This window comes from Alligator sinensis, unplaced genomic scaffold (assembly GCF_000455745.1).
Source record: "Alligator sinensis unplaced genomic scaffold, ASM45574v1 scaffold547_1, whole genome shotgun sequence".
In the NCBI taxonomy this organism is placed as follows: Eukaryota; Metazoa; Chordata; order Crocodylia; family Alligatoridae; genus Alligator; species Alligator sinensis.
Genome location: NW_005842217.1, coordinates 1,734,841 through 1,755,099, shown reverse-complemented (window position 1 = coordinate 1,755,099; position 20,259 = coordinate 1,734,841). Strand labels below are relative to the sequence as shown.

General features: G+C 40.7%; 1 protein-coding gene across 1 annotated transcript in view; it reads left to right on the top strand.

The window, feature by feature from the left end:
* Window positions 1-20,259, top strand: part of CLSPN (claspin) — a 28,435-nt gene that overhangs the window by 4,748 nt on the left and 3,428 nt on the right. Inside the window, exons 4-21 of the mRNA XM_006027003.3 lie at window positions 4-171; window positions 513-602; window positions 875-947; window positions 1,542-1,650; window positions 2,500-3,056; window positions 4,210-4,401; window positions 7,749-7,921; window positions 8,768-8,967; window positions 9,264-9,328; window positions 10,855-11,057; window positions 12,537-12,697; window positions 13,557-13,783; window positions 14,156-14,270; window positions 14,401-14,485; window positions 16,483-16,598; window positions 17,884-18,048; window positions 18,182-18,303; window positions 20,164-20,254. Of these exons, the coding sequence (XP_006027065.1) occupies window positions 4-171; window positions 513-602; window positions 875-947; window positions 1,542-1,650; window positions 2,500-3,056; window positions 4,210-4,401; window positions 7,749-7,921; window positions 8,768-8,967; window positions 9,264-9,328; window positions 10,855-11,057; window positions 12,537-12,697; window positions 13,557-13,783; window positions 14,156-14,270; window positions 14,401-14,485; window positions 16,483-16,598; window positions 17,884-18,048; window positions 18,182-18,303; window positions 20,164-20,254 (2,912 nt within the window). The remainder of the gene's footprint in view (window positions 1-3; window positions 172-512; window positions 603-874; window positions 948-1,541; window positions 1,651-2,499; window positions 3,057-4,209; window positions 4,402-7,748; window positions 7,922-8,767; window positions 8,968-9,263; window positions 9,329-10,854; window positions 11,058-12,536; window positions 12,698-13,556; window positions 13,784-14,155; window positions 14,271-14,400; window positions 14,486-16,482; window positions 16,599-17,883; window positions 18,049-18,181; window positions 18,304-20,163; window positions 20,255-20,259) is intronic.

Genomic DNA, 20,259 nt, shown 5'->3' with positions numbered 1-20,259 from the left:
CAGCAGGAAGATAATGGTGAGAAAAATTCTATTAATGATAGTGGGTGTCTTCTTGCTGACAAAGAACTCTTTGATAATGATTTAGAGGAAGAAAATGATTCCCATCCTGAAGATGAAGAGTCACTAGAATCAATAAGAGCTGCAGTGAAAGACAAAGTGAAAAAACATAAGGTAACTTAATTTATTCTTGTACCTTAGCGCATATATCAATCTTTTGTTGACACTGATGCAATTCCACTTCTACATGAAGAAAATAGCCCCTAATGTCTTGTTTCTATGGGTGTAGGAACAGAAATCCCTTCTTTAAGCACTAATGTCATAGGAGGTGCCAAAAAGAATATTGTTGTGGAGGCAGTTGAAGAATTTGCAGTATAATGTTTATATCTGTTTCTGAAAATGCTTGCAGATGGAAATTCACTACGATGATACAGAAAATCATTGCACAACATTATTGCATTTTGCTTTTGACAGCTCCTCGCTATGCAGTGAAATTAATCAATCCATTTTTATAGGGTAAGAATTTGTTTTCTGAAGATCAAAATTATAAACATGTATTTGATGATGAGAATGAGGAACCCACATTGAAAAGAGCTAAGAGGAAGGTAAAATATTTCTTTAGGCTTCTTAGTTCCTTTTAACTCTCACTATTCCATAATACTAATTTTATGTGAAGGTGTTACTTGGTGCTCAAGAATGGAATCAGTGTGACGAGCATATTTTAAAGAGTATTTCTGTTTTCTTCTGTTTCCCTGCTGCTTAAAAAGTGTGTGTGTGTGGGGAGGGGGGAACCTTTTGAAAAACTTTTTCAAAAACATTGTTTTGAAATTGTAGAACTATGCCTATATTCAGTCCTGTTTTTTCTTCTCTCTCTCAGGAGCGGAAGGCAGCAAGGTTAAGTAAAGAAGCCATGAAACAACTGCATAGTGAGAGCCAGAGACTTGTAAGAGGTAAAACCTGAACCGCTTGTGTTAAATGTAAGATGAAATTTCCTTAGGAAGGCAACAGAAAAGGAGTGTCAATCAAAGCAGTGGACTTTGTTCTTGCTTGATATGTGGTATTCAGAATTTAAATTAGATAAGCTACAAAGCTGTTTCTCCTGAGATTATATCAAAATACGCATTTCATTGCAAGCATGATTTCTTTCTGGAAACTACAATTTGTCTTTAAACAACTTTGAAAGTCTCTCTTGGAGACTTCTTTTTAAAGTTTAAATCTGGACTAGAAGTAACTGACTTCATGTGTATTGGGCACTTAGTTATACCAAGTAATTAGAATGGGTCTTGTTCTTCTGTTACTGGTAGCTCAGTCCACTTTATTCTGAGTTCTTGGGCATGTTGCAGGCCTTATTCTTCAGGGCAGTTTGTGGGTGTTTGGATAGAGGTCCAACAGCTACATGTTTTATATATTGGAGTTAAGCTCTGTTCTTCATGTCTAGTTGGATCTCTTGATTGCAAAATACTTGTGCCAAGCTCATCTGAATATTTGAGAAAATGCCTGCCGCTTCAGTACGTGACTAAAATGACTCTTATTTCCTTTGGTAGAATCATGTCTGTCGCTCCCATATCATGTGCCTGAAACCAAAACCATACATGAGTTCTTCAAGCGTAGACCTAGACCAGCTTGTCAGGGAAATGCTATGGCATTGCTGAAGTAAGGAACTCTTCTGTCTCATGTTGTCTTGTATGTCCGGTTCTTGATTTGCTTGAGTAATTTACTTCGTATGTAGTTTCTGTTTCAGTTTATAATCATGTATTGCTATCGGGGTACCTGTGGCAACTACTTTCATGCAAAATTAGGGATTTCCTTGAGTATCATTTTAATGTAGTGTAATAGCTGAAAAATAAGAAGCGATTCACAGACCAGAAGTCTGGGATGTGGGGATTACCAGTGGTCTGAAGACCATAGTTTGAGAGCCAAAGTTCGAAGTGGCTGATCTGCTAGTTTTGTATATAATGACAGAATATTTCCCCTAACTGGGTTTATTTGCTACATAATCTATAAAGAAGTAAAACTTGAAAGCAATGTGTTGTCATTAGTCCAGTCTAAATTTTTTGTGAAGGTATTCCATGCTGTCCTTCAAATCCAAATTTATAGCTATGGTTTAAAACTCATTGCCCTATGCAAAGTCAAATTTTATTTGAGAAGGTATTTAATAATGTGTACTTAAACCTTGTTCAAAATATAATACCTTTTTTCCTTTAAATAAACCTAAAACAAAAGAATCATGTATTAATTATTAAATAACTAAAGACTGGGCATTTAAAATCTTCATGTCCTGCTTTCCACAACCACTCTAACTGGCATTGTAGAAATGACCTAGTTTTTTCATGTAACTAAGTGCAGCATTATACGCAGACATAGAAATTACCACTGTTCCTTTCTCTTGTTTGGTTTAGTCTTTTCCCCCCTCATCCTTCCCCTACCCTCCCATCTCATGCCAGTCAAGCTAAGGATGAGAAAGTGTATGTTGGGTTACGACTCGCTTTCTGCTCTTTATAGGTCTACTAAGTATCAACCCTGCCTAAATGAAGAAAGTGCAGACACTGAGACCTCAAGTGTGAATATCAAAGACACTCGGACAGAGGCTGGTCAAGCAACAGCTAGGGAGCTGGAAACAGGACTCGATGAGAATATTGACACCTTTGCGGATGAACCCTCCACAGATGTGGAGGAGAATCTGACAGAAGATTGTAATGAAAAGCACAGACAGGATGGTGCCTTGGATACTCTTAAGAGCCTAACAACTGCTTTTAATTCAGAAGAGCAGGTTTCTGACTTGCAGAGTAGTCAATGTAGGGAGCAAATGGAGAGTGAACTTCCCTTGGCATCTGAAGCAAGTGCCCTTGAACAAAGAGAGGACCAGCTGCAAAAAACAGGTGTAGAATGTGACAAGCCTGTTCAACAGGTGGCTTCAGTGGTAATGGCACAGCCTGAAAAAGTAAGGAAGTCCAAGCTGGATAAACTTCGGGAGCTGGGAGTCGACCTATCTGTCAAACCAAGACTCTGTTCTGACAAGGATTCCTTTATTAACCTTGATGAGCCTGAATCAAACAAAGGTACCGCATTACCTGTTGCTAGATCCGAGAAGCTAAGCAAGGTCAAATCGGCACTTTAGAAGGCAGACCTCTGGGAACAGCTAGATGTTAGCAGTTCAGAAAGGGGAGATACTTTCTTCTGAGCAGAACTTAGGTTTCCGCTTTGTGCTGGTGTTGGCATTTTCTTTTAGATGAGATGTAAAACAGAAGGCCTGATACCTTATGGTGCTTAAAAAAACCCATGAAACTTTTATTAAGAAGTGTAGTGACATTTTGTTTACTACAGATCTCCCTGCAGTTAAATAAGTTAATACTGGAAATAGGCACCAAGAGGGCCAACATTTTTTAGTCTTGGTGCCTAAAGGTGAGCATCTGAGGATTTTAGTTGCCCAGTATATGACTTGACTTTTAGAACTGGTGGGCATAAGAATCTTCCACTTCATTTCACTAGCAGTCATGGTTGTACAGCAGATGGATAATAGGTTGCTCTTTAGTTTTCTAAATAAAGATTTAGACACCCATGTTTGAAAATGTAGGCTGTTTGTTTCAATGGTAGATGGTGATTCTGTATTAATTTGATTTTGCTTAGTAGTTTGAGATTCTATAATTGTAGTAAAACTTTACATTTATATTTATTAATAGCATTTAGTCTGCACCATCTGCTTTCTTTAAAGTTTATAGAGATATATGGGCTCTGCCCAAAACCAGAAATTTGTCGACTTTCAACATGGATTTAAACATAGATAGATATATCAATAGAATGCTGGATATCTCTGATTATGGGAATAGAGACTCTTTTAATGAAATTGGATGATAATACCCAAATCACCAATGAATAAATCAAGTTATTGTAAGCTTTCAGTTAACAGTAATCTAATATTGGAACAAATACCCAAATATTATATTCATTGACCTTTCTTTGAGTATCCACTTGAATATCCTGAGCTTGGGTCACTGTATTACTTTATACTTCCAAATCAAACAACATTGACCCCCTCCCCCCATTTTTATGGATTTGATCCTGAAATATTACATCACTTTTCTAAGAATAATTTGTAATGAGATTTGCCTAAGTATAAAAGTGACTGCAACTATTTATATCTTTGCTGCATTGCATGTATTTGGTAAGAGCAAGTATTATATTGATGGCCCTAAATGTAATATCTATTTAAAGAACTGGAAGCTTTGAAGGCACGTTTCTTGAAGCACACTCTTCAGACAGCCAAACCAAAAACCGAGCGGATTGTAAACTTGAACATTATTCGTAAAGAGACCACTTCTGAGGGAAAAGAGGAGCTAAAATCAGACGTGGTGCCAGTGACATTGGCTGCAGAAAATGTAGATGAAACAGTCTACACAAAGCCAGGTATATCTGGGAGAAGAGGGAGGGATTGTATTGAAAAATAAGTATGTTGTCTCTGACAGATAATGTGAATAGTACGCAGTATCTTATATCTTTCCTGGCAGTCCAGGCTCGACCTGAAGTTAACTTTATGCTTCTATCTTAGTGAAAGTAAATTCACTATCTCCTCTGCATTTTTTGGTGTCTCATTTTTTTTTTTTTCTGTCTGCCTGGGACCTGAACCTGTCAGCCTCCAAAAGAGAAGGCTGAGAGGGGATCTAGTTTCATAGATTTCATAGACATCAGGGCTGGAAGGGACCTCGGAAGATCATCGAGTCCAGCCCCCCGCCCAAAGGGCAGGAAGTCAGCTGGGGTCATAGGATCCCAGCAAGATAAGCATCCAGTTTCATCTTGAAGGTGTTCAATGAAGGCGCTTGAACCACCTCCGGTGGCAGGCTGTTCCAGACCTTGGGGGCTCGGACAGTAAAGAAATTCTTCCTTATGTCCAGCCTGAAACGATCTTGAAGTAGTTTGTGACCATTCGACCTCGTCATCCCTTGGGGCGCTCTGGTGAACAAACGTTCCCCCAGATGCTGGTGGTCACCCCTGATAAACTTGTAGGTGGCCATCAGATCACCCCTGAGCCTGCGCTTTTTCAGGCTAAAGAGCCCCAGGGCTCTCAGCCTGTCATCGTAGGGTCTGTTTCCCTGACCTCTGATCATGCGCGTGGCTCTTCTCTGGACTCTCTCAAGCTTCTCCACATGCTTTTTGAATCGTGGAGCCCAAAACTGGACACAGTACTCCAGCCATGGCCTCACTAAGGCCGAGTACAGGGGGAGAATGATGTCCCGGGATTTGCTTGAGAGAATGTTTGCCCTTTTGAAACCAAAGCCTAGAAGTTATAGGCTTAGTTTTGGGGGCTTCACTTCACTTCACAGGATCATTTCCAAATATACAGCACACAAGAATGTTGAGCTAATACTATGGCTCAGTGAGATGCATGTTCAGATATTTTAGACACCCATTTCCTCCATGAGGGCTGATTGTGATCTTGCATCATGATCATACTTGGGCCAGCCCAGTGCTTTACAGTGGTGTAACTCAAATCAGAAAATCAGAATCAGGCTTGTTCTCACATTCCAAGGTGCCCAGAAAGGAAGCAAGGGAAATTATTCCTGCCCCCCAACTCCACCCCCAGTAAGTGGAAGCTGGCTGAGTGAGGCAGAATCACAGAATCATAAGGCCGGAACTGGGCCATGTAGCCCAACTTCCTTCATGGAGTCAGGTTTTATGTTATCATTTCTCTTGCTCGTTTAAGGTTGAGGATTTAAGCCCTGATCTAAAGCAATCAAGGTTAGCTTATACCTTTCCCCAGTGCTCTGAAGAATGTGGGTCTCAGGCACAGCCTACCCGGCTTCACTTTTGGGTTTGACACATGTCAAGTCAGAACAGATAGAAAATAGAGCGATAAAATTTGCTCCTTTTTTGGTGAAAGTTGCACGTTTTAAAGATGAAAATTAAAAACAGTCCCAGAAAGAAGGGTTTTTTTTTTTGGTTAAGCAAAATATTATCCGTGCTAGAGGCTGGGCTATGATGCTCGCCAGCTCCTTGAGTACCCTGGGGTGAAGATTGTCAGGGCCGGCTGACTTGAAGGTATCCAGCTTCTCAAGATGTTCCTTCAGAAAGTCAGCATTAAAGGAGGGCAGGGAATCACCCTCACCCGGACTTCCTGGCCCTGTAGCAGGCATGGGCGTCCCATGGGACTGATGAAAGACTGACGCAAAGTACCTATTTAATAGGTTGGCTTTTTCCTGGGCGTCAGTTGCCCCATCTGCTTCAGCAGGGGTCCAGTGTTGCCCCTGCTTTTCCTCCGGCTCCCCACATATCTGAAAAAGGACTTTTTATTGTCCTTGATGCTCAAAGCTAAGTGGAGTTCAGTTGCAGCCTTGGCTTTCCTGGTCTGCTCCCTACAGGAGTAGTGGCAGTCTACAAACTAGCCAAGGGGGACCAGCAGGCATTGGGAGAGTCCCTGTTCCCTTGAGCACTCCCAGGAGTTACAAGAAACAATGGACACAAGCTAGCGGAGGGTAGTTTCAGGCTAGACATTAGGAGGCACTATTTCACAGTCGGGGCGGCTAGGACCTGGAACCAACTTCCAAAATAAGTGGTGCTGGCTCCTACCCTGGGGGTCTTTAAAAAAAAGGCTGGACGAACATCTGGCCAGCTTCGTTTGTCCCCAGTACTCTTTCCTGCCACAGCAGGGGGTTGGACTAGATGATCTCCTCAGGTCCCTTCCGACCCTACCAACTATGAAACTCTGTTAGATAATAAGGTGTAGGTTTATGGCACATTTTGATTTTGAGGAAGAATGGTCTAAACTTCTTTCATCTAAAGTGCTGAGCACGTTGCAATTACCTACAGTCCTGCATCAGTTTCAGAATGAAATGTTATAAGTGAGAAAATTACTTAAGAGCAAAAGCATTCAGATTCTCTTACTTCAGATTTGTGGGTTGTGGGGGAGGAAGGGGTGGGCACTGTATTTATTTCCCTTCAAAAATCTAAACTAAAATGAAAAAAATCTGTGTGTACACAACCCATCTTGTTCCAGTTATATTTTTTTGATCAGTTGGGCATGTAAAAATCTTAAAAGGGGGCTGGCTATTGGGAAACAGGTGGCTCTCAGCTAGAATTCTGGCTGCTGGCTCTGAAATTTTCTTCATCCTGATGCACTCTAAATGTCTGATGTAAATAGATATAGAGAACAAATAGATCTATATGCAATCTGTAGATCATCCTTCATGTGTTGTTTATATTTAATAGCAATATTTTTTTCTCTTGCAATTCTTCATGCAGATGGGTTTTGTAACATATTTTACTTGTAAGCATTTACAAATTAAAAAAAAAATCCTGAAAACTAATCTGATTTACCTATTATTTAAATGGTAAAGGAGAGGGGTAATTTGGTAGGTCCTATAGGCATGCATCCATTCTAGCTAGCTGCTTTTAATTATTTTATATGTCTTATTAAATCATCTTTGGTTAAGTGGAAGCCATTGTTCCTATAAGACACAATGGGAAGAAAGCCCTTATACTGGTTTTACAGAGCTGTGCCAGTGGCATTTGTGGGTAATGAGGAATCTCCTTGATAATTCATAAGATTATGTTTCCTCTCTAAATGGAGCTTATTCAGGCTAGGTTTAGCTCTTCTAGCCAGTAGATCAATTCAGAAAACCTTTTATAAAATAAAGCATCATTGCCTTTAATCTTCTTTCTGTGAGTGTAGTTCTATTAAATTGAATGCTTGAAGGCAGTAAAGTTTTAAGGATTCATTGTAGTGCATCTAATATATTCATTTATTCACTTCTGCCCAGGTGAAAAGCTACAAGTGCTGAAGGCTAAACTACAGGAGGCCATGAAACTCCGCAGGATTGAGGAACGGCAGAAGCGGCAAGCACTGTTTAAACTGGATAATGAGGACATGGAGGAGGAGGAGGAAGAAGAGGAGATGACAGATGAGTCGGAGGAGGAGGAAGGCAACCATGAGGTCTGTATACCATATTTTTACATAACTTAGTCAACTTCTCAGGTCTGATTCCTCCTAATTAATTAACAAGGAAATGAAAGAAATCAGACTTGCACAGCATTAATATTGGGGAATTGCCAAATAGAGCCAAGTGGTTTTAGTTTTGTTTTTAAATTGCAAATTACTATAAGACCCTCAGGGTTTTAGTTGCCCCTCACTGTTTTTAACACTGTTCTCTTGTTTAGTTTTCTTTGCCATTCCTACACTAGTTCAAACTTATTTTAAAACAACAAAGATATCTGATCACTGTTTTTGCAGTAGTTATTATATTCCTTTAGTGGTGGGTCAAACCTTTTGACAATTCAGACCTTTCTTGCTGCTTAGATGAAATGTTGCTTTAGCCATATTGGTTCAAATAATTAATTCTGCAGTTTGCACCTTGTGGATTGAGCAATATCTGATCCTTCAGTGGAGTGAAGCCCTCATCCCATATCATTTAGCTAATTAAACAAAAGCCTATAAAAACCTTGCCATATTGAGTGATGCTAGTATCTTGAGCTCCTGATTGGGAGTGGGTAAGTTTCAGTAGGATGTATGAACACTTAATTGAAATCACCTGGTTGATCTCAGATTTGGAAGCATCAGTCATGGATGTTTTAAAAGGATCAAAATGGCTTAGCTATTCAAAGACCCGTCTGTACCTAGGTTGCATAAGGTGGAATAGAGAAGTCTGAGAACTGGGCATTTCTTTCAATTCCCCTGCCCAATTTTTGTTAGAACTTTGTGTATGAAAGTACACAGTTGAGCAGCTGAGTAAAAAATACTTCTTTGCTGTCTGATTACATGGATGTATATTGGGTGTTTTAGACTGTGGACTTTCTTCTTGGTGAGGCAGAGGAAGAAAATGAGTTGGAAGAGAAGGGTACTGATGATGGAGATAAAGAAACTGACAAAGAATCAGTTGATGAAGAACGGGTGGAGAAGTCTGTGCATTGTGATTCTGTCTCCAAACCTCCTTCAACAGAGTCCACACTGATACTGTTCAAGGACAACTCCTCCAAACTGGGGTAAGAAAGGGTGATCCCAGCCTGTCTCAGTTGCACTGTGTTAAAAACAAAAATGCCTGTTGGTTCTCTTAGATACAGCAGATGGACAGGATGTAACTTTTAGAATTTTTCCCCTATTTTTCACAATCCAAACAGCTGTGTATGCAAACTGTTTTCATATACAAGTAAATGGGTATCTCTGTCATTTGCCTGAAGAATCCACTTTCATATTGCAGCTAAGAACATTTTTTTTCAGGCAAGGTCTGGCAGTTTTGCGCTGAATAACAGTTTTGTCACACATTATTTTTAAATTGCAGATATTCCATTCCTGATGAAAAAACCGAGATGGAGGAAGCTCCAGACAAAAGGCCTAGCAAATTAGGTAAAGTGCAACTGCTGCATATTGCTTGCATTTCTTTTGGGATTAGCGGTTTTGATAAACAAGTGATTTTTGCACATTCCTGTACCTGGATTCCCAATTATGTGAGTCTTGCTGTCACACACTTGTAGTTGGACTGTGACATTTTTCTGTGCCACTTCTAGTATCAAAAAAACCAGTGGCTCATTCACTTGCTATATCAGAAAAGAAACTGAGATCGGAGTGATGCTAGATTGTACTTTAGTATGTGGGCCCTGGCTTGGAGCTGATGTATAAAATGTCATCTGAGTTGATATTTTAACAGAATTGATAGTGCCACACAAGCTATAACATACCATGGGATTTGAAATTTAGTGTGACATACTGAGGTGTGCAGGTCTTTTGGCATGATCATACTCTCTCACTGCACAGGAAAAATAGAAAGTTTTAAGACCAAGATAGCAGCATCAGAATACCTTTAATGACCTGAAAATAAAAAGGGGAATATTTGCAAAATAAATAAGCACACCCCCCCCACCTTTCAAAAAAAGGATGCATTGCTAAGGATGACAAAAATAGTGCAAAAATATAGGGACAACATTGAGATGATTAAGACAAAATAAACTGCAACAAGCAATATCTATAAGTGAAAGTAAGATGAGGTTCTTTAAATACAGAATTAGTCAGAGGAAGGTAAAGATCATGTAAAGGGTGGCAGAGAAGGCTTAAATGTGACCAGATGCTTAAAAAAATTAAAGCTAACAGGAACAGGGTAGCACTGAAGTGATGTTGTAACCCTGATGGTCCAGGAAATACGCAAGAAACAAGGATATTTTTGATTAAAAGCAGCTATGTTCTACTTGAAAGCTTGTCTAAACTCTCTCCCGACCATGCAGATGCACACTTCGCCCCAATGCACAGTGCTGGCCAGAGCTGTGCGCTGCTGGGTGCCAGCACCTACTCGGGGCACAAGTGCTCAGAGTGCCCCTGCCTCCTGCTGCTGCACGCCATGTGGGGAAGTGTCGGGGGGGTCCTCGCATCCCGCCACCCTCCCTCACCCCACAAACCTCACATATACCTTGCCCCACATCCCCCTGACTTACACCCCCCTCACATATTCTGTGCCCCCCCCACACATACTATACAAGAGTAATACTATTTTAGAGTTACTATGCAACCCCTTCTCTCTCTCTATTTATTTATCTATTTATTTATAGATATATAGAGAGAGATATAGTACACAAATCATAACAAATATTTTTTGTAATAAAATTAAAATATGTTATAGCAGGTGTTTGAGTTTTAGTGTATGACTTGTTTTTTTTTTTCTTGTTCTGGCAACTCTCCCCTTGCAAAAGAAGTATTTCTGGGGGTAAGGGGAGGGTCGTCCAGTGGCAAGGTTAGGGGATGGGACTTCTGGTCCCAATATAGCAACCGGGCGGGAGGCGGGCAACCCATGTGGCCATCGACTGCTCACCAAAACTTGTTAAGCAGCCCTCTAGCTGAAATAGTTGCCCGTTCCTGCCTTAAACAGTTGCTTTCTTCTTTAGAAGATGACGATTCATTTTCTCTGCCAACTTTGGCAAAAGAAAACAGCCACAACAGCAGCTTCGAGTTGATTGGCTCTATGATTCCATCGTACCAGCCTTGCAACAAACTGGCACGTGGAGGAAACTTTCTGCCTGCGGCAGGAGGTTTTAGGTCACCATCTCCAGGTTTTTTCAAAGCTAGCTTTATCAGCTCTGCTTCCAAGGTATGTCCCTTTGTTTGTAATCGTTTATAACTCTTTATGTTTCTATCAAACAGAATTCCAGTTTCCTTTTGTATCTCTAGAAGGTCATCTCCGCCCCCCTCCCTCACCCCACAAACCTCACATATACCTTGCCCCACATCCCCCTGACTTACACCCCCCTCACATATTCTGTGCCCCCCCCACACATACTATACAAGAGTAATACTATTTTAGAGTTACTATGCAACCCCTTCTCTCTCTCTATTTATTTATCTATTTATTTATAGATATATAGAGAGAGATATAGTACACAAATCATAACAAATATTTTTTGTAATAAAATTAAAATATGTTATAGCAGGTGTTTGAGTTTTAGTGTATGACTTGTTTTTTTTTTTCTTGTTCTGGCAACTCTCCCCTTGCAAAAGAAGTATTTCTGGGGGTAAGGGGAGGGTCGTCCAGTGGCAAGGTTAGGGGATGGGACTTCTGGTCCCAATATAGCAACCGGGCGGGAGGCGGGCAACCCATGTGGCCATCGACTGCTCACCAAAACTTGTTAAGCAGCCCTCTAGCTGAAATAGTTGCCCGTTCCTGCCTTAAACAGTTGCTTTCTTCTTTAGAAGATGACGATTCATTTTCTCTGCCAACTTTGGCAAAAGAAAACAGCCACAACAGCAGCTTCGAGTTGATTGGCTCTATGATTCCATCGTACCAGCCTTGCAACAAACTGGCACGTGGAGGAAACTTTCTGCCTGCGGCAGGAGGTTTTAGGTCACCATCTCCAGGTTTTTTCAAAGCTAGCTTTATCAGCTCTGCTTCCAAGGTATGTCCCTTTGTTTGTAATCGTTTATAACTCTTTATGTTTCTATCAAACAGAATTCCAGTTTCCTTTTGTATCTCTAGAAGGTCATCTTAACAAATACTTACCAACACCTTTGGTTAATTGGGGTTTCAGAAATGCTAATCCTTCCTGGAATACACAAAAGTAGACGTAGAACCTACCCTTTGGAATGACCCAGGGGAGCATGCTGACTTGACAACTACAATTTTAAAAATGTCTAAAACGTCAATTGGATTAGTCGGCAATGGCTTTTCATTGTTAATTATAATTGTTCATGTTTGATCCAAAAAAGGATTTCATTCCTCCTATATCTCACAATAGTGAGTTCTGAATGGTGTGTATCAGATTTATGGATGCTTACTGACATCATTTTTAGCCTGTACTATGATCTGCCTGTAAGATGACAGTGAGCTATCACAGCTACATCACTCCAACACTACCATAAAGATTACCACGGTCCAAGGAAAGACACTGTTGTACCCAAAAGCTTTTTTTACGTCTAATCCCAACCATGCATTTAATTCAATAAAAGGTATCACCCACAAAAATTCTTGGCCTTTGCCATGAATATTAACTATGGTTTTGCTTCTAACTTTCAGGATTATAAAAAGATGAAGTATTTAAAAATAACTAAAGACTTTTTATTTATTTCCAATTAGAGTTCTGGAAAGATATCTGAGCCCTCCCTGCCCATAGAGGATTCCCAGGATCTGTATAATGCCTCTCCTGAGCCCAAGAGTTTATTTCCAGGAGCTGGAGAGTCTCAGTTTCAGTTTTCTCTGGAAGATGATACTCAGAGTCAATTGCTTGATGCAGATGGGTAGGTTTGTGGTGTATACTGGCTGTTGTTCTATTGTGTACTAACATCAGTACACCAATCAGCTTGTGAGATATTTAGTGTTATGCTCTTGGGTTATGTGGCGAGGCATAGATAAATAATTGGCCTTTTATGTTGCACGTTGCCTCGGGGAACTGTTACACAGTGCTTTTGCCTCTGTTAAAAGCTCTTTAACATTGAAAATGGAAACATCTGGTCTATTGCATTATAAATATGACAGCATTCTCTCTCTCTCTCTCTCTCTCCCACACAACTCTTCCATCACAAATTTGTAGCTTGTATTTTAAAATTTGCCTTTTTCTTTTATCCTTAAGAAACCGAAAACAAATACCGTACATCTGGATTGTGTATCTGGATGGAAATATATCTGGATTGAAGATCTACTTTCTGTCTTTCGGGTTTCAGTGTTGATTTTATCAAAATGTGGCTAAAATCAGAAAGTTATGTAACAAAGCTTTCTGAATCTACCAGACTGCTAGTATTACCTGCTAAGACTTGAACGTGCATTGTATTTGGCCTTTGTTCATCACCAGAATAGTTACATTCTAGTGACAGAATCATTACTATTGGTAACATGATATGGGAAACCAAACTGAATTTTCCTCTTCTAGTTTGGGCTTGGAAGACTTGCAGTTAAAGAACCATTTACACGAATTACCTCTCTCTGACTCTAGATCACATTTTTCTCACAATGTCACGATATGACTGTTTTAAAACTTTGTGGGAGTATTTTTTAGACTTTAAAGACAAACTCCCTGTATATATGGAAAGGCGGAATTCACTAAGATGTGGCCGATGTTAAATTGTAATTGATAATTTTTAGCTAAAGGTTTATTTTCAGGTTCCTGAATGTTGGGCACCACAGGAATAAATACCAGTCCTCAAAGCATCGTCTGACTCTGGCTAGCATGGATGAGAATGCAATGGATGCCAACATGGATGAATTATTGGATTTGTGTTCTGGACAGTTCAGCAGCCATGGAGAGCGCACTCCAAATTCTAGCAGTGGCAAAAAGCAGAACATGGAAGAACTGCTCAATCTGTGTTCCGGAAAATTTGTCTCTCAGAGTAGGTCCTGATTCTGCTTGGTGACTTCACTGTTTGTGCTTAACTTTAGATTAACTTTAATTGAAGTTTCATATTAACAAATCCTTTAGTTCTTGCTAGTACTGTGCAATATGGTGTTTGGAACTGCTCAGAATTGTAGTCCTGGAACTGGTTAGCATCTTCAGGCACACAATATTTTCCAAGACATTCAGGGTACATTGATGTAGCACTGTGCCATGTTCTACAGGGGTTTCTGACCTAGGTCAGATACTGTAAATGAGATGATTACTTTAATGCAAAATATAGCCTTCTGCTATGTATACCCTTGCTATCATTCCAAAGGGATGATTAAAGAAGTTGTCTAATAAGTTGTCCTCTTGTACCTCTCTGTAGCGGCTTCTCCGACATGGGCATCTTCCGTGTCCTCTAAGCCAGAGAAAGAGAGTGACGCAGAAGATCCAATGGCAGAAGCACTAGCACTTTGTTCAGGATCCTTCCCAACAGACAGGTCAGTATTCTGTCTTCGAGAGTCACAGGACATGATTGCGTGGCAAGCCCAGCTTAAATGGTTATAATCCTGTTATGGCATCTTGCATATCCACTGCTGAGTATCATCTAAAGGTATGTGGTTTTTGTAGGGAAGGGGAAGATGAAGAGGAGCAGGAGGAAGAATTTGGTGACTTTCAGCTCTTAACAGATGACAATGCATTTGAGAATGAAGAGGTGAGTTTGAAAGAAATGTAACTACAAGACTGGCTGAAAGCATTCTTTTTGTCAATGTCTTTTTTAATCTGCAGCCATTTATGCAGGATGTCTCATCTTCCAGAATAAGTTAATGATTCTGTTGGCAGAGCAATCTTTCAGTTAGTTTAAGACATTCTTAAAATCAAATGCAAGTGTGCTAGTTAAATGCCACGGTTCTCTGAAAAAATAGTCAAGCGGTTCTGAATCTTTTTAGACTCAAGGCACCCCTTAGAAAATGCCAGTTCTTTAGCGTTCAGTTGTTCTGTGACTATGGAAAAATATTGGAGCAGTTCTTCTGTTGCAAATGACTTTAAAAAGACCACAACAGGGCAGAATGTTTTTAACACAGTTGATTCCTATTTGAAATCTCTGGATTTATCTTGTTGTAAAGGTGCTGAAGGGTTTCCCCAGAGCTTTTAAGCTCAGTCAGGGTGTTTGCACTCTTGGAACAAGGATCTGCAGCAGGCTGTGCACATAGAATGCATGCATGAGATTGGACAGCTGTAACTCCAGGGTGGGAAGCCTGGGAAAAAGCGGGGGAGACTAGCTGGGGAGAGGGGAGCTGAAGCTGTTCTGAGAAGGGCTGCTTCTGAGGAGGCTGCTACCAGGACAAGTGCTTCTGAGAGGATGACTGGCAGAAGAATTGTGACTAAGTGAGCTGCTACTGAGGGCAGAGGAGCCACCAGCTACTGAGTACCCAGGATTGCCTGGTATCCTTTACTAAAGGAGCAGAGGTTGTGCATATGGGTTCCCTTCCCCACTCCTAAGATCCCTGAGTGCAGGGAGTCCTGGGGAGGGAATTAGATACAGGGGTTGCTAGAGGAGGTTTTCTGGGAGAGCTAGAGAAAGCAGCAGGGAATTGTGGCTGTGTGGGAGCTCCAGCAGAGCTCAGTAAAGTACAGCTGAGAAGGGGCACTCCAGGTGCCAAGCACAGGGGAGCTGCCTTGGGAAGTGTCTGGGAATGGTGTGGTCGATTGCAGGCACCCAGGAAAGACTGGAAAAGGGAAGAAACACTAGTCTCCGGAGCAGCCACACCTGAGGTCCTGACAGGCACCCCACCTTCTGTCCAGACCACAGCATTGCCACCCCTCTTCTGAGGCAGACCAAGCACCGCTCTCTGGGGCTCCACTGCAGCCACTCCACAGTGGGCTACTTTGCTGCAGGGAGAGTGATTTTGTGGAGACCTGGTTGATTAAGTGTATATACCTGTCATAAGTTGCCTGAGTGTTAAAGTTGATAACATAATTGCTTTTGTTATATGATAAGTATTTGCTTTATCTGCTGGTATAGATTATTATTGAGCTAATTGAAAATATTTTGTTTGTTATTTGTGGGGTGTCAAATTTGTCACTCTCTCAGTTATTACTGTAAATATTAAAGTATTGTAAATAGTTATTTAGGGTGTGCTCCCAGCCTGTAGACTGAGTGGGAGTAGATTGAGACCTACTGGCACCCCAGGATCCCACAAATTTGAACAAGGCTGCGGGTAGCACCATCGCCAGGGTTACATTTGTGAATCATTTGCACACCTAAAGGTAAAAACAGACATCTAGTTTATCCCAGGTCTGATTTGTCCTGGGCTTTGACTTGCATCAAAATAGATGTAGGGCAATTGTTTTCATGTAGCCTGAATGTCAGTTAACTCAGATTTGTCTCAGTTATCCCAGGGAACAGTTGTTATCTCCGATATTTCACAGGTACTTAAAGTGGGACAATGATGGGCTTGTACATCTGTAGAATCCCAGGATAAAAGGCTTTGTCATAGGACAAATCCAATATGTGCATTTACCCACACAACACTAACATATTATAGCACCCCAGGGTGTAGCAACAACTTTGGTTGAGAATCACTGAAAATTAGACTGAAACATTGTGTTGCTTAATCACTGCCAAGCAAAGGAAGGTAAGGTTAGGAGGAGTAAACAATCCACTGAAATGCTGTAGGAATTTCTGAAAACTGTCTCATTGATTTACAGGATGAAAAAAGTGAAGGAGATGAGGGAAGTGAAGATTGTGATAATGAGGAAGCAGAAGTTAGTGATGATGATGAAGAAGAACTGTTAAGACAAAGACAGGGCTTGAAGAAAAAATTGTAAGTACACCTGTCTCTGAATTGCCTGCAAATAACTATTGATGTTATTAGAAACAGTCTGCAGTTTCTGAAAAAAAATTGAGGATGGGTGTCTCGCTTATCAAGAGGACATATATGTGCCTGTGAGGGGTTAGCTTTGAAAGTCATTTCTTTTTGCTTTGGCACTGTCATTTTATATGAATTAGCTGCATAGCTCTTAACTTGGACAAGCAACTGGGGCATGCATAACCTTTTATAAGAAAGAGCAGTAGATCAAGGTAAAAGTAACATATGCTTTTCTCTTTTTTTCTTGTTGAAATAGGACTGCTCTTCATATTTCTCATGTCTTAACTTTTATTTAGAGCAGAGTGCTCAATCTCTGGCTTGCGGGCCAAATGAGGCCCAGGGAGCCTTACAGTCTGGCCTGTGAGGCTCCCCATGGGTTGGAAAATTTGGTGATGGGGGAACAGTGGCAGCATTAACTGCTACTGCCAAAATCCCAAGCCCGGTGGGTTGAGTTGGAACCAGGCTGTGATCCTTTTCTCTGTATAGTCAAATGGGAGCCACGTCACTTCCCCTTCCCTCTGCAAGGCTAGGTTGGAGCTGTGCTGCACCCCCTTCTCTCCATGAGTTTGGGTTGTGCCGTTTTCCTGCCACCTGACTAGGTTGGGGCTAGGCCATGCTCCCTTCTTTCTGCAGGGCTGGCCACATTGCCTCCCTCTATGCAGCTGGTTTGAGGCTGGAGGGCCAAGCCATGCCCCCTTCCTCTTGCGGGGCCAGGCCATGCCCTCTTCCCTCATGGGGCTGGATCACAATCCTTCCACCCTGTGGGGCCAGGTTGGGGCTGGCCCAAGCCCCTTTGTACTGCGCAGCTGGATCAGGGTCAGGCTGCCCCTTTCTGCCCTCTGTGTGGCTGGATGGGGCCCCACTAGATCCAGCCCACAAAGGGAAATGGTGCTGCCCATCCGGTTCACCAAACAAAAAGGTTAAGCACCACTGATTTAGAGCAATAATACATATTTTTGCTAGTGAAAAAGTGACCGTCTCTGCCTAGCTGGGCAGGTGTCAAGAAAACTTAGGAGTGGCATAGTCTTGGGTGGTGCTGGTTTGAAGAGAAGGTATACTGGCAGATCTTCCACATTTGTGTGCATAAAAACATCTAATGATTGAGTCATACAGAAAACTTAAATTTTATATTGTTGCTCTTAGGAATGTTGTAAAAACATGTTAGAATTCACTTTCCAACATTCATATGATGCAGCTGAGCAGTTTGTTTGTAACTCCTTTATATATTCTTGTTTTATAGAAAACTGCAGGATTTCATGGAAGATGAGGCAGAGCTATCTGGGAGTGACATAGGAAGTGAGAGTGAATATGATGGTGAAGAACTGGATGAATATGAAGAGGAGATCATTGATGAAGAACTCCCTACTGATATGGAGCTGGAGAATCAAATACAAAAAATACACATGTCAGTACCAATATTGATGTAGTTATGCACAACCATTGCCCTGTGTGTGACATGTTAAAACTCTTATCTTTTGGGTTATAATCTGGAATGATGAGACTAAACTATGATTCTCTCCCTTCGATTTTGATGCTAGGAAGGCAATGCTTGATGATGACAAACGTCAGTTACGCTTGTACCAGGAAAGATACCTTGCTGATGGAGACCTGCACAGTGATGGCCCTGGACGAATGAGAAAATTCAGGTGGAAGAACATAGGTATAATTTTGGCATGTTAATATTCTAATTACAGAGCAAAAGCTAGGGAGGGGGGAATGAAATGTACTTCAACAGGGATCTAAATATGAAGCTCATGGTAGTAAGATGTATCGTGAGCTTTATTTAAAAAACAAAAAAAACCAACAACAACCAAAAAACCCATTTATTTGGTAACTGGGGCTAGGAACTCACTCTAGCTTCCCCTCTTGAGTCCCAGGTCACAGCATAACTTCGGGTTGGAAAGTCTAAAGACCAAAAATTACTTAAACTATCTTCATGGAAACAAGCACTTCCAGGGAATTCGTGCTTTCCTACTAACGTAAAAAGAAATATTTTGTCTCTAATTGCAGCTGTTACAAAGACTTTAGGTTTTAAGTCTCTGTGCATCATTAAAATGGAATAGAGAACCTGTATTTCATTTTCCTAGAGGCTTAGTTCAGGAAAAGTTAAGAGGAAGCTGATGGAATCCAAAAGCTCACCTTGTGGCAAGCTGAGGTGGTATCAGGTATTGATTAAGACCCCTTATGAGTTGTCAGCAGGACACAAACTAACTTCTACCACTTGAGCTAAAAGAGCATTTCTGATTGATTGATTGATTGATTTTTAATCCATAGTAGGTTTTTCGTTATTGTCTGAATGTAGCCACTAGAGGGGGGCATGACATAGCCAGTTTGTTAAATACTAATAATCATTTTAGCAGTTCTTTATATGTTGTTATGAATTCCCATAAGACAACACTACTCTGACAAGATCCGGTTTCCACCAGTATTTTTCCTTTAAAGGAGTCATTCAAGGTTTCCTATGCACTGAGGAATGAAAAGAATGTAGTCTGTTCTGGCTGGATTTTAGAATTCTTCCACTCGCCTGAAATATCCATGTTTTCTTTGCATGTCAGCTCAGACCAATTAAACTCTTATGAGTGACTACCATGGCCTATGTGGAGGGGAAAGGGGAGTGCTCAGTTGGACAAATGAAAAAAACCTACAGAATTCCGATTTTATTTCTCTTGGAAATACTTGAAATTATTCTTTTGGACAGTTTTGAATTTACTTTAAGGTTTTCCTTGGATAAAGCAGAGCACAACTTAATGTGCTGGGGGAAAATTCTTTGTGTACTGATGTTTGTTTCTTTTATATAATTCTTGCTTATTTGTAAGGGAATAGGCTAAAGACTGCCAGACATGTGCATTCAGATTATGCATGTGGAATATCTTCTAGTTTTTAATGCCAGTAAGGAATAAGCAGTGGACTGTGGCAGTTGTAAATAGATGGTAAATTTAATATTAATCTTCTCTTGGCTACTAAGTTACCTTGTATATTTAAATAAGAATGTGGTTTACATATACATAAGCAACAAAGACTCTGTCTATAGAATGCTTGAGTATCTTGCTTTAGTTCCTTTCGCTGTTTAAAGCGGGCCAAATAGCTTTAATCTTGTCAAGTGATGCTGCCTAAAACTTCTTATAGGAAACATTTCCACTGGGTATTTCATCTCTGTTTTGCTAAATGTTCTGGCTCCATCTGTGATGCATCTAAATGAGGGGAAACATTCTGCATGTAATTTACTTCTTGGAAATGTATATCTGAGTTGTTTAGGAGATGAGATTTCTGGCAAAGAGAATTTTGTTGGAACTTGACTAGTTTTAATATCTTGTTTGATCTTCATTGGTTCTGAGATTCGTACTGGCTTTGCAGGGGTGGGAAGTTTTTAACCCGTGAGTGCAATGTATTTAATATTTTACATGTGTTGCTCGAGAAAGCAGTACAAGTAAAGATTTTTTGCAATACCTGTCTTTTTAGCATATATCTACATTCATTATGTCCCCTGCATTTGAGAGCTAACTGCTGTCTCCTTGTCTAGATGATGCTTCCCAATTGGATATGTTTCATGGAGACTCTGATAATGAGGAAAATGAAGAACAACTTGATGAGACAGAGGCAAAGTGGAGGAAAGAGC